Below are 11806 nucleotides of genomic sequence, written 5' to 3' on the forward strand. Positions count from 1 at the left end.
CAAAGTGCTGTGCAATTAAAATGTAATTTCCATCTATTCAAAAGAGAACGAGTGTTTTTAAGTTATGAGCGTGGTGATGGAGCGAATTAATCACGTATCTCAAGACACCGCTGTATTACGTAACCAAAAGCGCATTGGGAAGAAATCAATGCATCTATTTTACATAATCAATTTACGATCAAATTTGACCACCACTACTAATCTTTACAGATTTTCTTCTTGATTTTAGGCTTTCTATATATGTATTTTTTATGGAGACTTATCATTTGCTTGACATTATTGCAGCTCTCCAGTAGTTGATCATTGAAAATGGTAAACAGCGCAGCCCGCACGTCACGTGTCACTTCCCTTGACAGTGTAATGACTATGTAGCCGCTGATTGGCTCAACCTTGCCACGAAGGCGGTATCTGTTTGTGATTGGTCTTTGTTAGGTGCCCATCATTTTCGTAACCGCCCTCTCATAATGCAGCATGGGCGAAAATACCAGCAGACCGAGAAGCAACATCCGAAGAGCGGATTTCTCCCTTTTCGAGGATTTGAAAGGTGAGGCCATTTAGAGATATTTTACATTTAAATATATTTTTTCCGTTTTCGCTCGAGCGATGTCATTCGGCATTATTGGGCGCGAGGACTCTTAACCCCATTGCAGCAAGTGAGGGCGAATCGACACCTCTCCGCCACGTTAAGTTAGCCGACTAGCTATTTAGCCACCGCCGTCCTTACCCTTTAAGACACGCTACATGGCTCGACTTCACAAAATATCCGACATAAAAAATACACAACGTGGCTCTCGTTAACACGGACGTAATGACATCGCCTCGTCGCCCTTCTGACGCCGTGTGACGTCGACATTTGGTTCTTGGTTGAGGTTAGCGATTTAGCATGCTAATACCACGCTTAGTGGCCCGAAACGTCGCGGCCATAAACACCGACGAGGTGAAAATGGGTAAACCCCTGTAAAAATATAAATTCATATTTTTAAAATGGTGTAAATTATTTATTACTGTGTAATAACATAAATGTACTCCAGCATCATTTGGCCGGAGTCCCGGTATTATCGTTCAATTGGCTTCCAGATTAATTGACACCCGATTCCAGATGTGGCCGTTCGCAATGTCAATACAGTAATTATGTATTTTATGTCTGCAGATTCGTCACGAGCTACATGGAAATTGTTCGGCTACCTACTCGTTCAATTAAAAAAACGTGAAAGAAAACGTCTCGTTTACATCACCCGACTGCCTGCGAGAAATCCTAAACAGAATAAAAACTGATAATATAAAGATAGAGGGCGGTATTAGAACCCATGACGTAAAAGGGAGGATGATGCCCCTTCTGAACTAGCACCCTACCCATTACGCCATCAGGTAGAACGCGTTTATTGGCGCATATTTTGTATCTGGAGATCTAAATAAATTACTCAGCAAGGGCACAAATGAATCTGGTGCTCATTGTATACACCATGCGAACTGGGTTTATGAGATGCAACCTGACATGGTTGCCATCATTTTGTTTTCACCATAATTAAAGTTCATACCTGACACTCCTACAGACTCATATCGGTCGAAAGGGAATAACTTGGTGTCAATGTTTTTATTTATTTATTTTTGTGGCGAGTAGAGATTATTTGCCTTTATTTCCTGGTCTCGTTATGATGTCAATGACTCTCTTTAATCTTTGGATTCATTCTTGGGAAAAAGAAAACAACTTTTTATGCCTGTTTGAAAAATAGCCCCCGGAGGAGTCGGAAAATCACTGAGTTGGCAACACAGACTAGATTGTGCTTTTGTTGGCATACTTTTCACTGATGGCCGCCATGTTAGTGTAAACTGCGAGGACACGCGGTGAACTGCAGAAACAAAAAAATAATTTTCATCCTGGTTGGAAAATGAAACTTTTATCATATATGTGTTCATGGGCTATTCGCCCAAATATTCAGTAATGTGTTGGTAAGTAAGCATAAGATAATAGCGGTTTGTGATTTTTTTTAAGCTTAATTCTAAACAATTGCATGATGTAATATTGTTTTTATGAACCGGAGAGTCTGATGTATTGAAAATTATTCTATTCAGTGACTTTGTACTTTTAATTTTTCATTCCTTTTGCAGCCCTTTGAACAACCAATTAGTTTCAATTTAAGGGGCGATAACAAAGTCCCTGTTGTTGCACACTTGGGCTGCGTGTCATCCTTTGTACGGCGGCACGTGAAGGTCGCAGTGTCCTTGTGCATATGTTCGGGCCTGCTTCTTCACCACCACCCCCACTACGGTGACATCACCGTCCTTTGTGATATCTTTCCAGGCGCTACATAACGTCGTGGGGTGATGAGGGAAAAGTGGATAGACATTTGCCGTCGAGCACAATCGTGACAGGCTTTAGGATTATTAGATGACTGGTCGATGTTTGTTGTGGTCAAGCACACGTACGCTAAGCTTTTAGTGTATTTGTCTACACTGTATTTAAAGGGACAGTAGCCTTTCTTTAACCAAGGGATGGGCAATTAATTTTAATTAACCAGAACTCACAAAATGCCTTTAGTGCCACAGAAGCTGATAGGGGAACAAAAAAAACCACACATCACTAAATTAACATTGACCCAACCATTTTGTCACAGCCAAGTAGTTTTCCATTTATTTATTTTTTCCCTTTTGCATTGCACACAATAAACTGCTCCCTTCCTTTTCAGTGATGTTTCAAAAATGCCGATTGTGGACAAACTCAAGGAGGCGCTAAAGCCCAGTCGAAAGGAGTCGGGCGATGACGGCGACCTGAACAAGTTGCTGGCCTCCTCGGCCAAGAAGGTCCTCTTGCAGAAGATCGAATTTGAGCCCGCCAGCAAAGGTTTCTCCTACCAGCTGGACAGCCTGAAGAACAAGTACGTGATCCTCAATCCCAGGAATGAGGGCGCCCCTGGGCAGAAGGCGGCCGAGCCCCTCCACATCAAGAGGCAAGGTAACCAAACGGAGCTCCAGTGTACTGATAAAATGTGCCATGCAGATGCGTCTCATGATATTATCTTCATTCTGAATTTGATTGCGTCTTGTTTCAGAGAATATCGCCGGCGGCCAAGCGGACGGCATTGCCGCGCCACAGAAAATGCTCTTCCCGGCGAACAAGCTGACCCTCAAGTGGGAGCAGGTGTACAGGGTGGGGGCCGGCCTCCACAACCTGGGCAACACCTGCTTCCTCAACTCCACCGTGCAGTGTCTCACCTACACGCCGCCACTCGCCAACTACTTGCTCTCCAAGGAGCACAGCCGCGTCTGTGAGTCTTTAATCCCGATTTGCACCGTGCACACGTTTCGTTCTCCATAGACGTTGTGACGATGCGAGCGACTTCTTGTGGGTGAGGTGCCCTGAGCATAGGGGGAACAAGAAACTGTTAAGAGGATAAGTGTTTTCCAATGACAAAAAAAAACATCCATGCTCTAATTCGCACCTGCGATCTTGTTTTAATTGTTGTAGTAGAATCCCACGTAGAATCAACTAAAGACTCTATGTAATGTTAAAAACTGAATTTTTAGTTGGTGTCACTAGTACCTAAAACACAAAAAATGTCTCAATCCGACAGTGTGACAAATTTGCACTCAATGATCCCTTTTTGTGCTCTTTTAGGCCACCAGTCGGGCTTCTGTATGATCTGCGTCATGCAAAACCACATCATCCAGACGTTTGCCAACACGGGCAACGCCATTAAGCCCGTGTCCTTCATCAGAGACTTAAAAAGTAAGCCCAGCGCATTCAGTCAAATTTGTTTTGGGTTGACGCCGTGACGTCACACTGCAGTACATTAGACGAGCACAAGCCGGGGAAGGAATGAATGGTACGGCGTACGGGGAGAGGGGGAGGTGAGGCGTGAGTTTAGGTGCTGGAGTCCCAAAGAACCCCCGCCCCTTTCCAACGACACTCCCTCCTTCACTACCTGCTTACTGCTGCAGTCTCCATAACCACCGCCTGCCCCCCACCACCATCTTTCCCTCTAGTGCCCTCCCCGTATCCTTGTGACTGCAGGCTTGGTTGCTCGAGCTCCAAAATACTCCTGAAAAGACTGGAGGGAAGGGAAAAAAAACCAACATAATGTCATCACAATTGAATTATAAGAAGGGGGAAAAAAAACAATTTTAAATTTACACCCGCCGGACGTGACTTTTTGGTGTTTGTGTGAAAGGACGCTTTGCTGGGAATGCAGCGATGAGCGCATTAAATATCGACCAGCTTCATGGTGCCCCCCCCCCTTTTTTTTTCTTGTGCCTCCAGGAAGGGCTCTCAGCTTTCTGAGCTACATTAGCGCTAATGCCATGAGTCTGTTAGAACTCGCTAAGTGACCGTTAATGTTTCATTATGTTTTTTTCCGAACGTGCAGGTTGCAAAGACATCGTGGGCGGGTTACTCAGAAAAGGGTGCCCCCATATCTGCTTTGAAGTGTGTTGTCGTGACATTCTAGAAAGATTAACTGCGCTCTTTTGGCAGTCATTAACGAATGACCATTCTGAAAGAACACACTCGTGCCATCGCTTAATGCCATAATGAGAGCTTGCAGTTCAGAAGATGTCATTTTCGTGATTTATGAACTGCTCATTCAAAACGTGCTGTTTTTGCGCAGAAATCGCCCGACATTTCCGCTTCGGTAGCCAGGAGGATGCGCACGAGTTCCTGCGGTACACCATCGACGCCATGCAGAAAGCCTGTCTCAACGGCTACCCAAAGTAAGAGCTTTCTTCTTTTCTTTTTTTATACAAAGAACAATATTGATCGAAAGATTTTTTTTTTTTGTGTGTGTAGGCTCGACAGGCAGACGCAGGCCACAACACTCGTGCACCAAATCTTTGGAGGTTACCTGCGATCGAGAGGTATCGAGTGTGTTCACGACAAAAAAAATATCCCCTAAGACCATTCATGGATTGATCCATTTATTGCTTTTTTTTCTGTCTTTGCAGTAAAATGTTCCATTTGCAAAAGTGTGTCAGACACGTACGATCCTTACCTGGACATTGCTGTGGAGATACGGGTAAGCATACGGTCACACCTCACTTGTGGAATCCGTTCTTGTTGGCTTTGGATTGTAATTTACGATGAGTCAACTTTACGATACCCTGCGTTGAGCTTGAAGTCAACGAACAGCTCATCACGTCTACTCGGCATCTCGTCGACCAATTGTCTCGCATGTGAAGGCAAAATGATCCCAATAATTCCAACAATTTACAATGTAACGGTGAGTTGTGTTATTGTGTGTGTGTTTTTTTTTTTTATTTCTAGCAAGCTGTCAACATTGTGCGAGCCTTGGAGCTTTTTGTTAAACCGGATGTTTTGAGTGGAGAGAATGCCTACTTGTGTGCCAAGTAAGTCCAAACCAAACCCGGCGTATACTGCATGTGGCCTCATCGCATTTAAGATGAGTTGAAGAGCCCCCCCGCACCTTTCCTCCTGTAGATGCAAAAAGAAAGTGCCAGCGACAAAGCGTTTCACCGTCCATCGAACATCAAATGTGCTGACGCTTTCCCTCAAGAGATTTGCCAACTTCAGTGGAGGGAAAATAACAAAGGTTGGACAAATAATTCCCCACGTTTGAAGGACCGCTTCTGTTTCTCCAGAGCTCATATTTCTTTCTTTTCCTTTAGGATGTTGGCTATCCAGAGTTCCTCAACATCCGCCCGTACATGTCTCAGAGCTCAGGCAATCCCGTCATGTATGGCCTCTACGCCGTCCTGGTTCACTCTGGCTACAGCTGTCACGCCGGACACTACTATTGCTACGTGAAGGTGCGACCATGACAGCAACAAAAGACCTCTCTGCAGGCAACACTTTGGCGTTAACACTCCTGTTAAATTCGTTACCTTTAATGATCATTTTGGAGCGTTTGAAACTTTAAAAGGGTTACAACGGAATCTTAGATCAGAGCATGCGTCTCTGATTGCAGCACGCTGATCTCTGCTGGTGAGTCCAAACGCCGGCTAGGCAGTCCAAACCGGCAACATATCTGAATAAAAAAATAACAAAATAAACCTCCCCCTGTCGCGTCCCATCTGAAAATTACACAAAGCTTTTTCTTAAAAACAATTGCCAGTGTTCAAATAATTCCTGATGACACCCATCCTTTTTGTATGTCTTGTGTGAATGTAGGCGAGCAACGGACAATGGTACCAAATGAACGACTCCATGGTGCACTCCAGTAACATCAAGGTGGTCTTGAACCAGCAGGCTTACGTGCTTTTCTACCTGAGGTGAGAGTCTGCACATCTACAAGCCTCAAAAACATTTTAATGTCAACTCATTGTTGTCCTGTTTATTGAAGGATCCCCGAAACGAAGAAGAATGCCGACGGACACACCGGCAAACAGGGAATGCTGCATTCTGGGAAGAACAGCGCTTCCTCTGAGCAAATAAAGCGGGTCAATCTGAATGGACGTCTCTCCTCACCGCAGGTCACAAAGGTACATTTCTATCCTTATATAACCATTTTTTTAAGGACGTATTGATTCATCTGAAGCACAACACGAATGTATTGGAGGTGTGGCCTTGCCTCTCTTCAAGTAAATTTGGTTTCATGTCCATTCACAGAAACTTGAGCCAGCACAACTGCGTAAAATCCAGTCCATGGACGTCGGTTTGGGCCTGCCGGTCGCCCGAAACGGCGTGAGCACGCCGCCGCAGCCTCGTCTTTCCGGCTGGACGTCGTCCTCCAACGGCGCCACCAAGCTGCCCGGCGGGCCCACGGTTATCGAGGAGCCCTTCAAGAAGCTGAAGAAGCCTTCTCCTCAGAGCCAGTCGCGGTGCGCCACGCCGACGCCGTCTAACGGCAGCAACGGCGTCGGCAGGACGGATGGAGAAAAAAAGCAAGACGGCGGCAGAGGCCTCACTGCGTCTACCTCATTCAAGTCTCTGTCTGACTCCTCCTCTGCCGACACCACTGAGTCAAAGGTTAGTCTGCCTTTACGCCGTTTCTTTTCAAGCAGCTACACCACAAGTGCTAAAGGGCCATGTTTGATATATTTTTTTAAATGGACAGCTGAGTCAGGCCGTTCATACTACATACATACATACTATAAATATCGTGAAATTGTCCTTCATTTGAGTTTTTGTCAATATTCTTTTCATACATAATGTTTTATGATGGGATATCGAAGAACTGCGGCCAAACATTCATTGGCAATTGTAGTTCACTTTATTACACAATACTTGGCGCTTATTTACACTCAACATATACTCCATATGCAGTATACTAAAATAAAACTAATACTCAAACTAAACCTACCAACACTAAAATAAATCCTTTTTGACAAAATACAAACTAACAAGTAAGTCATTAAACCTAACTATATTGGCATACGCGAGGTCCAAAGTTTCACCCCTGACCTACAACTTCTGGATAAAATTGTGCTGTCATCCGCCGTGTGCAAACTAATCCCAGTTTGAATGGGCATATTTGTTGATGGTTCTGTCAAGCAGGACATTGCAGGTCCAAAGAGTGCGCCAGCGGGAGGTGCTCCCTCGACCCCTCGCAAAGCGTCCGGCAGCACGTCATCTCCGGCCAAGAGCGTGGAGCGCTCTCACAGCGCAGAGGAGCCGAAGAGCGTGAAAATGAAACCCCCGGCCCTCTGCAACATCTCGTCGGAAGCCAGCGGCAGCACCATGTCGCCGCCACCCGCCAAGAAGCTGGCGCTGTCGGCCAAGAAGGTGAACGACTTTCCCATACGTGTGCTGTTGCAGTCAAAGTCAAACTTTTTTATACTTTAGTTTTTTATATTGTTGGAATCAATTTCGCATTATGAACAGTTTGAAAGTCGAAACATAGACTCCACTTTGAGTACTTTTCTGTTCGGGAGCGTTTGCAGCATATTTGATGTGGCTGGGCCCCCACGTAAACTAATGCGAGTCTACTTCACAAAGCGACGGTCTCCAAAGCGTGCAAAGTTAATGACTCTCGTTATCGCATTTATACACTCAAAATAGGAAACAGATTGGCACCGTGAACAATATATGTTGACTTTAAATCTAATGATAATACATGCTTACTCCCACGTTCAACATTTATCAACAGTGTGAGACTAATACAAACATTAAATTTAAAAAAAAATCGATCATACATTTTTAAAAATTATTTAAACGTGTACATTAATTTTATACTTTTTTTTTTTTAAATGTAAATGTTAATTCAATTTTTAGAGATAATGTTCTTTTTTGTGTTATGACCAGTGAAAAAAAATTATCACTCTATCATAATTGTGACTGAGCAAAATTTTATGACTTGCTTGAACCAAGTAATCACTTCGAACAATTCCAAGCACCCTCAATTTGAATATTGTCGCATTAACATATCCTTCCTTGTCAATGTAAAAGTCTAATCAACCACACAGTCTATGGTTTGTCTTCTTTTCCTTTTTTATCTTCTTTTTTTCTAACCATTTCTAATTGTTCTCTGCCACGCCCCCCTTCCTCTTTGCCCCTCCATCTTTTCCTGCCATTCCTTTATTTAATTTAACTCTCTCCTTTTTTTTTTGTCACATTCATGGCTACTTTTTTCTTTTAGACCACCAAGTTTTTATTTTTGTCGATAACTGCAGGCTCGCAGCCGGAGTCCGAGCAGCATTGATGCTCTGCGACGACTGTCCGGCGGCCCCCCTCATCCAAATCATCCGAACCACCTCGCTGCCACGCCTAACAATCACAGGTATGGGACTTTGGATGTTTTCGTTTATTTGGTGTGGAAACATTTAAGGATGGTAAAATTGAGTTCCCTTGTAAAAATTATAGTCTATTTTAGGTTCATGTTGACATTTCACCCTGAAGACCATAATTAGCCTCAACTTTTTGAACAGTGTAAATTGGGCGGGTCGCTCCAAAAAAATTTAATAAAAACACCAAAAAAAAGTGACCTTGTGACTCTTTTCCCAGAGCTCCATCCCACTCCCCGAAAAATCACTCATCACCTTTAAAACGCTCCCCTCTCGTCACGTCGCCCACGCCGCACGCCAACCCCTCTCTGAACGGCTTCCAAAGTCCTGCGCAAAAGAGCCCCAAGTCCTCCCACAAGCCCCAAGAAGAACCAAACGGCCCCCCGACTCAAAACGTCAACCAAAGGAAGAGGAGGCGAAAGAAGCGGCGCCACTCCGAGGTGGAAGTCGACGCGGGCGCTCTTGCGGATGTGCCGTCCATCCCCACCGGCAAAAAGAAGAAGCGAAAGAAGGAGCAAGAAGACGGCACCAAGACGGCGACAAGAGTAAGCGTCCCGTCCCATCTGGATCCGACGAAGCCGGAAGAGGAGGACTGGTGCCAGGGCGGCATGTGGAGTCTCTCCCACCGTCACGAAGCTGACGAGCTCAAACAGAAGCGAGACTCCCCCGTCGAGGTGACGTGTCAGACCAACGGGAAAGAACACAAGGTGGACTGCGTGTTGTTAAAGAAGAAGAAGAAAAAGAAGAAGAAGAAAAAGATCATGCTTGAGACTCCGCAGGACACAAATTCACCGCGAGTAGCTTTAGAAAGGTGAGAGAAGTTATAGAATTGAAACCATTTCAAGCGTGTACACCGACGTGCTACTCGGATAACAAAGAGCAAAAGCAATTTCAAAATTCATTTTTCAATATTATCCCCCATTGAACCGCAGCTGTACAGAGACCGCTGCCGATACGAGCGACGAAACGGTCCTCACAAAGAAGGTGAAAGTGAGAAAGAAGAAAAGGAGGCTGAAAGCAGAAGCGAGGCAGGAGGAAGCAGAAAGTCGGCGTTGCTCGGACGGGCGGAACGGTGACGCAGCCGAGCCCCCGGCCAAAAAGAATGCGGCAGGGGGGGAAAAGCCACGCAAGCTGAGCTCTGGTATGCCCATCCTCGCAAAAAAAAAAAAAAAGGTGTGGTTGGGGAGCAAAAACATAAATCCTGTTTGTGTCATTTGCAGCCTCAGTGGTGATTTGGGACAGCCAGGTCAAGGACGGCTACAAGCGTTGCCAGGCACCTGCGAGCGATGCGTCCGGAACAACCCCGGCCTGCGCCGTCACTGGCGTGTCCTGGGACGGCAAAAAGAGCAGCGATGTGGTGGAGCAGCTGACGCGGAACGCCTCGGACAAAGCCTACGGCGCTTGCGGTGAGATAGGTTCTGTGGAAACTCGGGGGCGGGGGGGTGAACAATTTTGGAAACTAATTGAATTATGTCGGCTCTAGTCCTCAGTTGGGACGGCGAGGTCTCCGCTGTCAGTCGCGACGCCATCCAAGACGTCCGCCTCGCCAACACTGACACTGTGATTGACGAGTGGGACGAAGACTTTGACAGCGGGAAGGTGAGCGAGCGAGAGGAGCTTGTTTTTTGGCTTTGGTTTGATGCCATAAAAGTCAGATTTATCAAGGCCGTTTAATGGAGGAAGAAATCCGGAAGAGCTTTTCAAACGTGATTTCGTGCTGACTTTTCACCAGGTGAAGAAAACAAAAAGCTTGAAGAGGGAAAAGTGGCGAGATGGCGGCAGCAGCATTTTCCAGCAGATCCAGGACCGCCGCAACAAGTGGTCCGTGACGCCCGGCGCCAAGCGAGCCTTTGTCGGCCGTCGCTGACACCTTTTGACTGGAAATGGAGACGACGGCAAAAAAGATTCCACTTTTTTTTTGTTGTTGTTGTTGTTTGTTGCCACTTGTGAATAACAAGCCAACCACAAACAATCGGACTGATGGACCATCATTTTGTATCATCCGCTTCAGGCGTCTCGTCATGCCTTTTTGTCCTGTTTTGAACACCTCTGTGCCACTGAATCTCCTTCTATGAAATGGAATCAGATGCATTTATAGATTTGAGTTTTCTTTTTTTTATTTTAAATTCAGGAACACAATTTTTGGAGCATCAAACTTGACTTGGTTGGGGGGCGATTTCAATTCTGGCCACATTAAATTGCCCCCACATTTGTAATTTTTTTTCTTTTATTTATGAATCACAATTTCATATTCACTGAAACGCTAAAACCCCCTGTTCGGATTGTTCACAGTATTTGCAGAGTGGGAGGGGTGTTTTTAATCTCTCAGCTCAACGTTGCGCTTGTTCTTCCCCACGTCAGTTGAAATAATTAATGATATGCCTCTATGCAATTTTTTTCCTCGCTGCTGGTCACCTCCACAAACTGGACGGAGACTCAGGAAGCCATCGCCATGTGACCACAATTGTTTTCTAGATGTAAGACGTGTGGCGGGGGATGTCAGCTGGCACCGGACCACTAACTTAAGATACGTACTGTACAAATACCACAAAAATGGCCCGCCACTCATTTTTGGGTCCCGACTTAGTATTGGCGACCAACACCCCCCTCCTGCACGACCGTCATGACATCAAATGCATTTGAGTGTACAGTCCTCCCAATGCTGTAAAGATTTACCCCATCGTTCCAGTCTAGAGATTTTGCCTTAAATTGGCTATATATATCTGTTGGGAAAAATGTTAGAAATATATCGGAAAGGTATCTATAATGGATCAGTTGGTGGGTGTTCACCTGCCCACGTGCTTTGTCGACGCCGCGTGGCCCCCGAAATGGATGCGCCGCACTTGTGTTTGCACCATGTTTGAAAAATACATTTTTAAAAATAGGTGCAATAAAGATGTGACTTTTTTGTTGATTTTTTTTTTGTCCTGTGTTCAATGTTTGTTGAAAAAAATTGTTAGAAGCGGATAGTCCCGACCAAGCCCGACCTTTCATTTCAGAAATTCAAAGCTGGGTTTCCAAAGGTGGTCGTTTCTTCTTTCCCACTTTCCTTCATTCCTTTCATGCGTCCTTTATTCCTTCTTCCTGCTCGTTTCATTTCTCATAGCATATGTAAAACACCAATAATGGGGGG

General features: G+C 45.2%; 1 protein-coding gene across 1 annotated transcript; it reads left to right on the plus strand.

Moving 5' to 3' along the window:
- Positions 1-411: 411 nt before the first annotated feature.
- On the plus strand, positions 412-11587 carry usp36 (ubiquitin specific peptidase 36). The gene is made up of 20 exons (XM_088317774.1): positions 412-544; positions 2688-2953; positions 3051-3266; positions 3617-3727; positions 4605-4707; positions 4784-4851; positions 4939-5009; positions 5258-5340; positions 5432-5543; positions 5620-5760; positions 6122-6222; positions 6294-6432; positions 6560-6919; positions 7448-7675; positions 8563-8669; positions 8894-9484; positions 9606-9814; positions 9894-10079; positions 10157-10272; positions 10406-11587. Exons 1-20 carry the CDS (start codon positions 465-467, stop codon positions 10538-10540), a joined length of 3423 nt encoding a protein of 1140 aa, XP_088173900.1. The 5' UTR covers positions 412-464; the 3' UTR covers positions 10541-11587.
- Positions 11588-11806: the final 219 nt, after the last annotated feature.

Source organism: Idiotropiscis lumnitzeri, chromosome 15 (assembly GCF_059441095.1).
Source record: "Idiotropiscis lumnitzeri isolate Australia: NSW breed Sydney's pygmy pipehorse chromosome 15, RoL_Ilum_1.0, whole genome shotgun sequence".
Classification (NCBI taxonomy): Eukaryota; Metazoa; Chordata; class Actinopteri; order Syngnathiformes; family Syngnathidae; genus Idiotropiscis; species Idiotropiscis lumnitzeri.

Excerpts from the sequence above, each read along its gene's own strand:
- usp36 (XM_088317774.1), top strand. The coding sequence starts at position 465 with ATGCAGCATGGGCGAAAATACCAGCAGACCGAGAAGCAACATCCGAAG. Across the intron at positions 545-2,687 it reads CCTTTTCGAGGATTTGAAAG|TGATGTTTCAAAAATGCCGA; the intron begins GTGAGGCCATTT and ends CTTCCTTTTCAG. Across the intron at positions 3,728-4,604 it reads CTTCATCAGAGACTTAAAAA|AAATCGCCCGACATTTCCGC; the intron begins GTAAGCCCAGCG and ends GTTTTTGCGCAG.